At 45.0% G+C, this 14,198-nt stretch overlaps 1 protein-coding gene across 7 annotated transcripts in view; it reads left to right on the top strand.

Moving 5' to 3' along the window:
- LOC118400863 (A-kinase anchor protein 13-like) overlaps window positions 1-14,198 on the top strand; it is a 163,472-nt gene that overhangs the window by 123,611 nt on the left and 25,663 nt on the right. For 5 of the 7 annotated variants that reach the window (XM_052475047.1, XM_052475044.1, XM_052475046.1 and 2 more), the window contains exons 10-15: window positions 2,303-2,412; window positions 6,879-7,270; window positions 7,881-7,937; window positions 8,374-8,433; window positions 11,365-11,524; window positions 11,717-11,822. In XM_052475047.1, the coding sequence (XP_052331007.1) occupies window positions 2,303-2,412; window positions 6,879-7,270; window positions 7,881-7,937; window positions 8,374-8,433; window positions 11,365-11,524; window positions 11,717-11,822 (885 nt within the window). The remainder of the gene's footprint in view (window positions 1-2,302; window positions 2,413-6,878; window positions 7,271-7,880; window positions 7,938-8,373; window positions 8,434-11,364; window positions 11,525-11,716; window positions 11,823-14,198) is intronic. The other 2 variants (XM_052475048.1, XM_052475049.1) reach the window with 2 other exon arrangements.

The following is a 14,198-nucleotide window of genomic DNA, read 5'->3' as shown; positions in this document are numbered from 1 at the left end:
TGATGGCAGCATTCGCGTGAAACTGAAAGCACGAACCAATGCTTTTAATCAGGGCAAAGTGTCTGGTAACATGACCGAATACAAACAGTGCAGCTATTCCCTCCGCAAGGCTATCAAACAAGCTAAGCGTCAGTACAGAGACAAAGTAGAATCTCAATTCAACGGCCCTGTGGCAGGGTCTACAGTCAATCACGGACTACAGGAAGAAATCCAGCCCAGTCACGGACCAGGATGTCTTGCTCCCAGGCAGACTAAATAACTTTTTTGCCCGCTTTGAGGACAATACAGTGCCACTGACACGGCCTGCAACAAAAACATGCGGTCTCTCCTTCACTGCAGCCGAGGTGAGTAAGACATTTAAACGTGTTAACCCTCGCAAGGCTGCAGGCCCAGACGGCATCCCCAGCCGCGCCCTCAGAGCATGCGCAGACCAGCTGGCCGGTGTGTTTACGGACATATTCAATCAATCCCTATACCAGTCTGCTGTTCCCACATGCTTCAAGAGGGCCACCATTGTTCCTGTTCCCAAGAAAGCTAAGGTAACTAAGCTAAACGACTACCGCCCCGTAGCACTCACTTCCGTCATCATGAAGTGCTTTGAGAGACTAGTCAAGGACCATATCACCTCCACCCTACCTGACACCCTAGACCCACTCCAATTTGCTTACCGCCCAAATAGGTCCACAGACGATGCAATCTCAACCACACTGCACACTGCCCTAACCCATCTGGACAAGAGGAATACCTATGTGAGAATGCTGTTCATCGACTACAGCTCGGCATTCAACACCATAGTACCCTCCAAGCTCGTCATCAAGCTCGAGACCCTGGGTCTCACACAGACAGCATCGTGAAGAAGGCGCAGCAGCGCCTCTTCAACCTCAGGAGGCTGAAGAAATTTGGCTTGTCACCAAAAGCACTCACAAACTTCTACAGATGCACAATCGAGAGCATCCTGGTATCACCGCCTGGTACGGCAACTGCTCCGCCCTCAACCGTAAGGCTCTCCAGAGGGTAGTGAGGTCTGCACAACGCATCACCGGGGGCAAACTACCTGCCCTCCAGGACACCTACACCACCCGATGTTACAGGAAGGCCATAAAGTTCATCAAGGACATCAACCACCCGAGCCACTGCCTGTTCACCCCGCTATCATCCAGAAGGCGAGGTCAGTACAGGTGCATCAAAGCTGGGACCGAGAGACTGAAAAACAGCTTCTATCTTAAGGCCATCAGACTGCTAAATAGCCATCACTAGCCGGCTTCCACCCGGTTACGCAACCCTGCACCTTAGAGGTTGCCCTCTATACATTGACTTGGAATCACTGGCCACTTTAATAATGGAACCCTATTCACTTTAATAATGTTTACATACTGCTTTACTTGTCTCATATGTACTGTATTCTATTCTACTGTGTTTTAGTCAATGCCGCTCAATCTAATATTGATATATTTCTAAATCCTATTCTTTTACTTTTAGATTTGTGTGCATTGTTGTGAATCGTTTTTAGATACCACTGCACTGGTAGATACTACTGCACTGTTGGAGCTAGGAATACAAACAGTTCGCTACACCTGCTATAACATCTGCTAAATATGTGTATGTGACCAATAACATTTGATTTGATTTGATCGTAGCTTAAAAAGATCTCCAAATCACTGTATCTTGTGTTTATGTTATGCGTTTCCCTTCGCTTTAGGCAACTTTCACTTCCACTGTTCCACTGGTTGCTAGGGCAAACAATGACAAAACAACAACCCACTCATACAGTATACTCATAGAATAAAATCCTTTCTGACATCAACATCCTGCCCAAAAGGATTGCAACTAGCGATGCAATTATGTTTTGCAGCACATTTTACTTACTGATCATTTGACTGTGTTGTGATCAAAGTGGTGAATCTGGCCCAATTCTCTTAGGAAATGTGACCTTGATGATCAATCTTTCTGTTGTGTTTTGATATTGAAAAATCTGATTGTCTTTTAAAGCCTGTTGACTTGGGACTTCCGAGTGGTGCAGAGGTCTAAGGCACTGCATCTCAGTGCCAGAGGCGTCGCTATAGTACCTCGTTCGAATCCAGGCTCTATCACATCTGGCTGTGATTGGTAGTCCCATAGGGCAGCACACAATTGACTCTGCATTGGCTGGAGTATGCTGTCATTGTAAATAAGAATGTGTTCTTTACTGACTTACATAGTTAAATAAAGGTTCAATTTAAAAATAACAATACAATTAAATATGTGCTGCCTTGCCATGGTAAATATCTGACTCTAATCTTAATACCAATTTTCTCTTTCCCAGAATTCCAAGTATCCCCATGCTCAGAGATTGTTGGAGGCTCTGTGTCGACCACCCTGCGGGACTCTGTCAGTGATTTGGACAGTCTGGGAGAGGAAGGTGTCTTCAGAAAGGTGAGATCAGCACACTGGAACGAGACATTCCCTTTATAGTCACAACACCGTCAAAGAAGAAGAGTAAGCCTGTGTCTTGAGTGGCTATGACATGATAGCATATGAGTATATTATAAGTCAGTTATCCTATAACACAAACAACATGGTCTATGACTTTATGTTGGATGTTTCTGGTGATATATTTCCATATAATTCCCAGGTCCTCTATTGGTTAGTTTATGTTTTGGCCTCTGGCCCCCACCTCCAGTCCACAGCAGACTGGTCAGCTTGCCTGTTCCATGTAACATCAGCAGCCTCCCATGAGCACTCCTTCCTGGGCCAGCTAACTCATTATGACCTCATCCCCCTCGCTCATTCCTGCCCTGCCCCCCACCCTTTTTTCTGGGCTGCGGCATAATGGCACTCCAATGCAATTTCACATTACAGCCTTGGTCCTCATTTCTTGTTTCTTGTGGATAAATACTGATTTTGGCATTTAATACTAAAGGCCATAGAACCATTGAAGAACATATTAATAAATGGCAAAAAGGACAGTCAAAAAATAAATAATAAGAAACAAGATTTTGTGTCTGTTCTAAATCAGGAAATATATACAGTGCATTTGGAAAGTATTCAGACCCCTTGACTTTTTCCACATTTTGTTACGTTACAGCCATATTCTGAAATTGATTAAATAATTTTTCCCTCATCGATCTACACACAATACCCCGTAATGACAAAGCAGAAACTGTTTTTTAGAATTTTTTGCAAATGTATCAAATAAAATAAAACTGAAATGTAACATTTACATAAGTATTCAGGCCCTTTACTCAGTACTTTGTTGAAGCACCTTTGGCAGCTATTACAGCCTCAAGTCTTCTTGGGTATGACGCTACAAGCTTGGCACACATGTATTTGGGAGTTTCTTCCATTCTTTGCAGATCCTCTCAAGCTCCATCAGGTTGGATGGGGAGCGTCGCTGCACAGCTAATTTCAGGTCTATCCCGAGATGTTAGAACGAGTTCAAGTCTGGGCTCTGGCTGGGCCACTCAAGGACTTGTCCCGAAGTGACTCCTGCATTGTCTTGGCTGTGTGCTAAGGGTCGTTGTCCTGTTGGAAGGTGAACATTCGCCCCAGTCCTGAGCGCTCCAGAGCAGGTTTTCATCAAGGATCTCTCTGTACTTTGCTCTGTTCATCTTTTCCTGGATCCTGACTAGTCTCCCAATCTCTGCCGCTGAAAAACATCCCCACAGCACAATGCTGCCACCACCATGCTTCACCGTAGGGATGGTGCCAGGTTTCCTCCAGACGTGACTTGGAATTCAGGCCAAAGAGTTCAATCTTGGTTCATCAGACCAGAGAATCATTGTTTCTCATGGTCTGAGAGTCCTTTAAATGCCTTTTGGCAAACTCCAAGCGGACTGTCATGTGCCTTTTTCTGAGGAGTGGCTTCCATCTGGTCACTCTAACATACATGCCTGATTGGTGGAGTGCTGCAGAGATGGTTGTCTTTCTGGAAGGTTCTTCCATCTTCACAGAGGAACTCTGGAGCTCAGAATGACCATCAGGTTCTTGAACACCTCCCTGACCCTTCTCCCCCGATTGCTCAGTTTGGCTGGGCGACAAGCTCTAGGAAGAGGCCACTGTGGTCTTTGGGACCTTCAATGCTGCAGAAATGTTTTTGTACCCTTCCCCAGATCTGTGCCTCGACACAATCCTGCCTTGGAGCTCTACGGACAATGCCTCATGGCTTGGTTTTTGCTCTGACATGCACTGTCAACTGTGGACCTTATATAGACAGATGTGTGCCTTTCCAAATCATGTCCAATCAATTGAATTTACCACAGGTGGACTCAAGACTGTATCGTAACAGAATGTGGAAAAGACAAGGGGTCTGAATCCTTTCCGAATGCACTGTATATACAATTTTACACATATTTAACCCCTTTTTTTTGGTTAGTCACAAAACAATCTTCATGCTTCCATTTGTTTTTTTAAACCCGGTACTGGTTACCTTCAGACGAGTTCTGTGACAGTTTTAGGGTCGTAGAACAAAACGGAGAGGTGTTCGTGAGAATCTCCCCTTTCCATAATCTCCCCTTTCCATTACTTTGTGCCCACCCCTCCCCCCCGCAAAAAAAGATATATCTTGCTTGAACTGACAGATTTGGTTGTTATGTCATTTAGATTGACGCACCAGTGCATCAACACTATTATTGCACACAGAGTGAGTCCATGAAACGTATTATGTGACTTTTTAGGAAAAGTTTTACTCTTGAACTTATTTAGGCCATATCAAAGTGGTTGAATACTTATTGACTCAAGACAGTTTCATGTTTTATTCATTTGTAACCATTTCTAAAAATTCCACTTTAACATTCTGGGGTATTGTGTGTAGACCAGTGACACAAAATTTCAATTGAATCCATGTCAAATTCAGGCTGGTCAAGGGGTGTGAATACTCTGAAGGCACTGTATCTCCTCTCTAACTACTCCCAGACCTGTCTCTGCCCCTCCGCCATTATGCAATAGATTTTGAAATTTCGAGTGAACTCAGCACTTTGGACAAACACAGCCAGTCAGTGACCAAAAAAGGGCCTGTTACAATTAGACTTTCACTACTCAAAGGCCCTTTAAAACAATCCTTTAAAGCTAAGTTTTTAGCTGTGTGTGTGTGTGTGTGTGTGTGTGTGTGTGTGTGTGTGTGTGTGTGTGTGTGTGTGTGTGTGTGTGTGTGTGTGTGTGTGTGTGTGTGTGTGTGTGTGTGTGTGTGTGTGTGTGTGTGTGTGTGTGTGTGTGTGTGTGTGACTGCGTGTGTGTGTGACTGCGTGTGGGTCTTGTAGGCAAAATGAGTATAGTGGTTATTACATGTGTTTTCATGTTAGATTTTAACATTTTATTTTAAACTTATTTTAGTTTGTTAGATTTTAGACTTGATTTACTAGTTTTTATTTAGTTTTAGTTTGATAACAACATTTCTATTTAGTTTTATTATTTAATTTCTGTTTTACTGTTAGGGACAGAAAGTAGCCTATGCATGGGAGGCTAGGAGCTATTTATGTGTTGTAGGCCTATAGTCTTTTTGGGGGGGATGCCACTTCTTGCTGCTGAGGGGCAGTAATACATTAGGTGATGGGCCAAGACCATAGACGTGGATAAACATAACATCTCTGTATCTGTGCCATGAGGCAGGCTAATGCAGGGGTTGGATGAAAGTTGGATGCCAGAGGATTCAGTATGCATGTGAAGAGCTCACGCAGTAACTTCAGGAGGACCTGTGCCAACTATTTTGCAACAGTAATTGACTGCAAGTGTGCCTCAAGGCCAGTCGCCACATCAATCAGTGAATGGCTGTCAGTTTGAAGTTGGTTTGGTTGGATTGCGAACGGCTCCATCAACTTCACAAGCAGTTCTAGCTTGGCTCAGTTACTTCCTGTACTCGCCCTCAGATTTCTTGACTGTTAGCTCGTGATAGATAAGGATAGTGATGCACAAGCTACGCCTATTTGAAACATCGGCATCAACTGGCAGTATTTACCGCCAGATTCAGAGGCTCAAAAACCCCATTACCAAAAAAGCTTGAAATCCCCTTTTCGATTTTTGTCCTGAGTGTAGAAGAAAAAAACTAAACTTAATTTATGATGGTTTTTATTTTATTTGAATTAGTTTTACAGTCTCAAAGAGAGTAGTTTCAGTATGGTTTTCTTTTTTCAAATGTTTTAATATCACTTTACTAAATAGTTTTTCCAATTTTAGTTCTTGTTTTAGTTTCAGTTTTCATTTACTATAATAACCTTGCCTATAGGTGTGTGTTTGTGTAGACAGTGTTAGCTGGTTGACTGCTGCTCTTCTGCATGAGCTCAGGAAGGGTGACTCATTTGTTCTGGAAGTTGATATTCTATGGCCTGGTCCTCATAAAGGGGCCTGCATGATTATGCTCTGAGCCACAGTGGCCGTCCGTTAGCTCACCACCCGCTCGACGCCCACTACTGGACAATGTGAAAACTAATGATAAAGTCCCAATGGAAATCATCTGCAGCCTGCCTGCCTGCCGGCCTCCCTAAAGGGTGTGTGTGTGTTTCTGTTGTTATGTAACCTTTTATAGGGCTGGAAAGAACTCTCTCTCCCAGCAGCATGTCTCTCTCTCACTGCCTTGCCCTTTCCCCTCGCCACACTGAAGGCTGCAGTAAGCTCAGACTAAAGGCAGCTCAGACCGGTCATCAGGTCTAACCTCACTGGCATACAAGACAGGACATTAGGTCAAAACTGACTACCTTGACAATAGATTTATTAGATTAGATTAGATTTATTTAGCTTTCACACCTTTAGTATAATTTGTTTTTAGCTTTGTTTTTGGTGTAAAACAAAGTGCCCCTTACCCAAATGTGTTAGCTGAAATGTGCAATTCCAAATCCTTCCACAATGCCATTCAGTTGACTTTGACTGCAGTGGGTAACAGGGTCTTTCTGTATTCTCTCTGTCCAAAGGGAGAGGAGGCTGTGACTAGGCCAAGTGAAAGCAACAGTGGTGTGTCGGTGTCCTTCTCCTCCATAGACGACGTGGCCAGTGTGGGTCCCCTCAGCGCCAGCTCCCAGGGCAGTGTGGGTCCTCTCAGTGTCTCCTCCCAGGGCAGAGTGGGCCCCGCTTGGGCTGGGGCGGGGGCAGGGGTGTTGAGCACTAGGGCCAGTTGGAGTGCCGGAGACGCCTGGCAGACGACAGGGAGGGGGGGAGAGGAGGACGAGAGGAAAGACAAGCTGACAGAGGTGCCTGTGTGCTCCGCTATCCTGCGCTCCTCTATACGCTCGCTCTCTCCATTCCGCCGGCACAGCTGGGGCCCGGGGAAGAATCCTGCAGGAGACACAGACATGAACCAACGCAGGTGAGTCCTCTTAACCCCACACACTGACCTCTAACTCAACACACTCACTACCCTATAGTACATACCCAGGAAGGATAGCTATGGATGAGTGGTGAAAAGTCATAATCTGTGTGAACCATAAGCCTCCAACTCCTACAGTATCCTGACTTGTCCTCGGTATGATGATATCTATTGGAGTCACTTGAGACAGTAGTACCCTGGGAAGTGCAGTCTGCAGGGATGAGACTGACAGAGACTTGCTTTCCGAGGACTGGTCCTCATACGGCCTCAAGTTCAGACACTTTGTGTTTGTGTGACAGTGGGCCACTGTTTGTGTGTGTGAGCGCATGTGTATGTAGATATTTGTCTCTGTGTGTATTTAATCCATGCTTTTCCCTCAGGGGGCCTTATACAGTACAGTTAGATAAGCCTGGAGGCACCTCTGTGTCAGTGGAATTTGTGGGAAAGACCTGGTCCAGGTCAAAGGTTAAACACTGTGATTTTTATTGGCACCATTTTCCTTTTTATTCATTATCACCCATGTGATCATGTTCTGTACTGTCAGTGCTCTCATCTCTCTCTGTTCATCCCATCTTTTCTGTCCTCTCCTCATCTCTCCATCACTTCTCAGTTTATTGCAAGGTCAAGGGGAAAGGAAGCCTCGAAAGCCAACATTTCATAGGAGAAGGTACCACACAGTTATTCCTCACTGTTTCCATTCTGACTCTCCCTGGTGTGTCACTGCCAAGCTGTGTTTTAATTACAGGAAGAAAATGTCAAATGCATTGCTACATATATTGAGCACTCCCTAATCAAATCAAATTGTATTTTATGTGCCTTATGCAATGGAAAAATCATTTCTAAAACATATAAAGAATGAAGACAGTGAAAACTTTATTTCTCTCCAATATCATATGTATCAAGACACCTCAATGGAAAAAAAACCTTCCCCATTAACTCACCCCTTTGATCATCACATCTCACCCTGAAATAACATCACCCTTTCCCTTCTGCTCATGCCTCTCCTCTCCTCTCCTCTCCTCTCCTCTCCTCTCCTCTCCTCTCCTCTCCTCTCCTCTCCTCTCCCTTTCCATCCCTCTCCCTCCCTGGCTTCTCCCTGTCAGTATGAGCTGGTGTCCCTCCAACGTCCCCCCTCCCCACCTGGAACAGATTGATAGCAGAAGGTATGCCATCACCGTGTCAACTAATAGCTTAAGAGGACAAACACACAAACAAAATGAAATAAATAAAAAGAGAGAAAGAGGCCTCTGCATGTTCTCTGTTCTGTGCATGTCTGTGTCTGGCTTGGTGTGTCTCTGGCTTGGTGTGTCTCTGGCTTGGTGTGTCTCTGGCTTGGTGTGTCTCTGACTTGGTGTGTCTCTGGCTTGGTGTGTCTCTGACTTGGTGTGTCTCTGGCTTGGTGTGTCTCTGACTTGGTGTGTCTCTCTGGCTTGGTGTGTCTCTGGCTTGGTGTGTCTCTGGCTTGGTGTGTCTCTGGCTTGGTGTGTCTCTGGCTTGGTGTTTCTCTGACTTGGTGTGTCTCTGGCTTGGTGTGTCTCGGGCTTGGTGTGTCTCTGGCTTGGTGTGTCTCTGGCTTGGTGTGTCTCTGGCTTGGTGTGTCTCTGGCTTGGTGTGTCTCTGACTTGGTGTGTCTCTGGCTTGGTGTGTCTCTGGCTTGGTGTGTCTCTGGCTTGGTGTGTCTCTGGCTTGGTGTGTCTCTGGCTTGGTGTGTCTCTGGCTTGGTGTGTCTCTGACTTGGTGTGTCTCTGGCTTGGTGTGTCTCTGGCTTGGTGTGTCTCTGGCTTGGTGTGTCTCTGGCTTGGTGTGTCTCTGGCTTGGTGTGTCTCTGGCTTGGTGTGTCTCTGGCTTGGTGTGTCTCTGGCTTGGTGTGTCTCTGGCTTGGTGTGTCTCTGGCTTGGTGTGTCTCTGGCTTGGTGTGTCTCTGGCTTGGTGTGTCTCTGGCTTGGTGTGTCTCTGGCTTGGTGCGTCTCTGGCTGTCTGTCTCTGGCTTGGTGTGTCTCTGGTGTGTCTTGGTGTGTCTCTGGCTTGGTGTGTCTCTGGCTTGGTGTGTCTCTGGCTTGGTGTGTCTCTGGCTTGGTGTGTCTCTGGCTTGGTGTGTCTCTGGCTTGGTGTGTCTCTGGCTTGGTGTGTCTCTGGCTTGGTGTGTCTCTGGCTTGGTGTGTCTCTGGCTTGGTGTGTCTCTGGCTTGGTGTGTCTCTGGCTTGGTGTGTCTCTGGCTTGGTGTGTCTCTGGCTTGGTGTGTCTCTGGCTTGGTGTGTCTCTGGCTTGGTGTGTCTCTGGCTTGGTGTGTCTCTGGCTTGGTGTGTCTCTGGCTTGGTGTGTCTCTGGCTTGGTGTGTCTCTGGCTTGGTGTGTCTCTGGCTTGGTGTGTCTCTGGCTTGGTGTGTCTCTGGCTTGGTGTGTCTCTGGCTTGGTGTGTCTCTGGCTGGTGTGTCTCTGGCTGGTGTGTCTCTGGCTTGGTGTGTCTCTGGCTTGGTGTGTCTCTGGCTTGGTGTGTCTCTGGCTTGGTGTGTCTCTGGCTTGGTGTTTCTCTGGCTTGGTGTGTCTCTGGCTTGGTGTGTCTCTGGCTTGGTGTGTCTCTGGCTTGGTGTGTCTCTGGCTTGGTGTGTCTCTGGCTTGGTGTGTCTCTGGCTTGGTGTGTCTCTGGCTTGGTGTGTCTCTGGCTTGGTGTGTCTCTGGCTTGGTGTGTCTCTGGCTTGGTGTGTCTCTGGCTTGGTGTGTCTCTGGCTTGGTGTGTCTCTGGCTTGGTGTGTCTCTGGCTTGGTGTGTCTCTGGCTTGGTGTGTCTCTGGCTTGGTGTGTCTCTGGCTTGGTGTGTCTCTGGCTTGGTGTGTCTCTGGCTTGGTGTGTCTCTGGCTTGGTGTGTCTCTGGCTTGGTGTGTCTCTGGCTTGGTGTGTCTCTGGCTTGGTGTGTCTCTGGCTTGGTGTATGCTTTGTCACTGCTGCCGTTGCTCTCTCTTTGTCTTATTCACCTTGTTGGTCAGTTGTGGTCGGCCTCAGCGATGCACAGTCACTTATCTTCTTCCCCTCTCTCTCTCTCTCTCTCTCTCTCTCTCTCTCTCTCTTCTGAGACAATGAAGCTAGAATTTAGAGAGGAAGCATCAAGCATCTTTAGAACAATAGTATTATACTGCTACACTGCTTGTTAACTATTGCAAAGATTAGAATGACTAATATAGTCATCATCATCATCAGTGAGCCAGACAGGTGAGTTATGGTTTTAGTTCTGTTCATCTCGCTTAGCCAGACTTACAGCTTCAGTGAGAGGATCAATTGACACATATCTAGAATGAGATAATAGATCTGTTGTACTCTAATAGTGAATGCTAATTTTTTATGCATTCATCAATTACATAAGTATGGTCTCAAAGGAGTTTATTTGTCGCCTATTATTTAACATGCTACACTTTTTAATCACGTTAACTAGGTTGTCTAACTGATTTGAAGCTTGTGGAATTGTATTGTTGATGTTTATTTTACTTCAGTTATTTCCCCCCTTACATTTGTGTTTAGGTTTACATGTATGTGTTTCTTCCTGTTTGTGCTGGTGTTCATATGTATTTTCTGTATCTCTCTTTTCTGTATCTTATCATCTCCTCACTGCAGGGATCTAGTTAAAGGACAAATCCACTCAAAAAATATATTTAGTTATTTTTTTCATTAGTTCACTGTCAAGTTTTCAAGATATCAAGATGTGCAAAACGCATCATCATCATGATGTGGCAAGTGACCCTTTGCTTCTTGAAAATCGAATATCTTCAAAACGTAACTGCTGACATGCAAAACATTTTGGGACTGTATCAACAGTGGACTAATTAAAAAAATATATATATTGTTTTGGAGTGGATTTTTCCTTTAACTGTGTATATCTGTATGTACTTGTGCACTCCACTTGTGTGGTTTCAGTTTTGAAATAACTGATTGTGTCATCCTTTCTGGAGCATGAAGATCTGCTGGGTGTGAGTTCACTTCCTGCCAAGGGTTTAAAGATCTCACAGGGTGTTTGTATCTACTGTCCCTAAACAAATGACCACATCTATCACCAGAAACACCAGTGGAGTGTTCTTTCACTTACATGGTATTGTTTTGTCTGCAGTTACAGTTTGGAGGGTCTGGCTGGAGAGGAGGATGCTGGGAAGATCTCCTCTGGTGTGGGAACTGTTGCGCGTCTGGACAGTGAGGAGAGGGGCTCGCTTCTGTCCCTAACAGAGGAGCAGGAGTCAGACCTGGGAGACTACAGCAGCCTCGACAGCCATGTAACCCTCACACACTATACTGTCCAGGCGTATCTTTACCATAGAGGTCCTGTGTTTTGCTTGCACAATGACTTGCACTTGCACTGAATCAATGAATCTTCGTACCATCCCATGTAGACTGGTTCTCTCTATGCACAGTAGTTCCTGTTTTATTTTCAGCTCGCTGATCTCTCTCTCTCTCCTTTATTTCAGAAATCAGGTAGAGTTCTGCCTGTGAGACACAGCTGTTCCTCCATTCCTCACCAAGCACTCACCAAGTCGGTGTCCATGCTGGCCATCAGTCACAGAGACCTGGACGGTGAGGGTCACTTTAACACTCTCTCTCTCTCTCTCTCTCTCTCTCTCTCTCTCTCTCTCTCTCTCTCTCTCTCTCTGGTGACATGGTGGTACACAAGGCCAGGGCATGTACCCACAAAGTGTCTCAGAGTAAGAGTGCCGATCTAGGATCAGTTTAGCCTTTTAGGTCATTATGAATAAGATTATATGGACAGATCCTAGATCAGCACTCCTACTCTGAAATGCTTTGCGGATTCAGGCCCATGCCTCTATCTATCCAACAATCAAGTCTCCTGTCACCTGCTGTTTCAAACCTCGTCCTACAGGTACATTTTCTCTCTGTCCCTCTGCTGTGTTTCCCAGACAGGAATCAGGTGGTTTGTTAACTCTCTCAATCCCAATCTCCTCTGGGGCTAACAGGGGCTACTGTTAGATCTTCTCACTATCACTGGGGTTATTATTTCTGCCTTCTCTTGTTTCCCTGTCCCTTTGTGTAGGGTTCACTCATTTGATCACTTGGAAGGGAATGAGGGACGGCCCGGGTTCTTGTGCTAATTTAACGTGTGGTTTGATATTTTTTGTACCCTTGAACTGGATAGCCAGTGGACGGACTCAACCAAAGAAGCGCATCTCCTTCAGCATCTCTCCGATCTTCCCAAAATCTAGAACATTATTTTCTATTGGCTCTTCCTCCAGTGATGAGGAGGAGGTAGTAAGTAAGTTCTACATTTCCCAGAATGCCCTGAGTGGCCCCTTAGCCCCTGGCTGCTTCCTGTGTAGTGTGCCTCTAGGTCAACCCGTGTCACTAAAGGACGTTACCTCTCTCTAAATCAACTCTTTTAAATCAATTCATCTCTGTTTGGTCCCCTAACCTTAACAAGGTTAACATGGTCAGGCAAATAATTTGGTTTGATAATAATATAATAATATGCCATTTAGCAGACGCTTTTATCCAAAGCGACTTACAGTCATGTGTGCATACATTCTACGTATGGGTGGTCCCGGGAATCGAACCCACTACCCTGGCGTTACAAGCGCCATGCTCTACCAACTGAGCTACAGAAGGACCATCAGTAGAAGTCATTGTTTCTAAAAATGTTTTACTTACATAGGCTTAAATTGCCTCTAGTTACTAATACAAATCTCAACAGGAGATCAAATATGCACTGTTTGCTGTTCTGTTTATGTGAAGTTTCAAGCAAATTCAACTATTTGATCAGTTTCGAAAACCTTGGCTGCCATGAAAATGACTGAAAAAAGTATGAAAGGATGTCAAACCTGCCAAGATGTTCACATGTTTCATAAATGTTTATGAACAGTTAACTTTTTTGTCCTTTTAAGAGCCTTGTATTTCTGAACTATATCTACATTGCTGAAACCCATGCAAGAACAGCAGACTCATTGTGCAGATTTTTTGAAAGAGTAGGGACGCTGTAGCAGAGTGAAAAGCCCTTTTGCAGTCCAGTCAGCCATATGTTACATCTGCTAGAGACACATATAATCCCAGAATCTATTTCCCACTATTGGTATCTAACTGAGACCAAATAATCAGCTTTCTGTTAGCATTGTAGCCCCTTTTCAAAGTAGCCCTTTTTCTATTGTATTTGACATGGCTGACATTCCTATTATGTCTCTCCTGTGAGTTTTACACACATTTCTCCCCTCTCATTCCTCCATCAGTTCCATTTCTTCCCCCTAGCCTCCATTCTTTGGAATCCACATAAACACATGTCAAAGTGTTCCTGTTGGGCTTCACAGCTGCTAGAAAGGATAGGAACATTTCACTGCTGCTTTCACACTCCTTTGAGCCTTGTATATTATTTTGGAGAGAACGATTGCTGAGGGATGATGTTTCAAAGGGCTTTCGCTGCTCTCGCGTGTCATATCTACAGCTTAAGAGCTGTGAGAGATTTTGCCTGGCAGATTTTTGTTGTTGAAAATGTCTCTGTGTTTGTCGTGATATGTGTGTCTTATTGAGCTTTGTTGTAGTTCTGAGGCTGCGATTCAGTGCTGTGTCTGACCCTCAGTAAATCTCTTTATTATTGGCCACCCTTGACTACTACTGTACATCTATGCTGCAAAATCGTCACATTCCTTTGTGTATGTATTTGTTGGTCTTGTTAATTGGCCAAGTCCTTAACCAAATGGCCCAGTGTGCAATTCCACATTTAACCTGGTTCTGTTGGATGTTGTTACTACTACGTGTTATGTGATATCACTTCTGCTTGGAAATGTATTGTAATGGATATGGAATGTATGCTTGTACTGAACCAAAATACTGATAAAAGTACATATACTTTTTTTTTTTTTGGGGATTCCACTCTGTAATCTCTGTTGTTTCAACATGCTTTCATTGCTCGTATTGTATATACATGTACAACTATATTTTGATCATACT

Source organism: Oncorhynchus keta, chromosome 22, assembly GCF_023373465.1.
Source record: "Oncorhynchus keta strain PuntledgeMale-10-30-2019 chromosome 22, Oket_V2, whole genome shotgun sequence".
Lineage (NCBI taxonomy): Eukaryota > Metazoa > Chordata > Actinopteri > Salmoniformes > Salmonidae > Oncorhynchus > Oncorhynchus keta.
The sequence above is the reverse complement of the archived record's forward strand: the minus strand, read 5'-3'. Positions and strand labels throughout refer to the sequence as shown.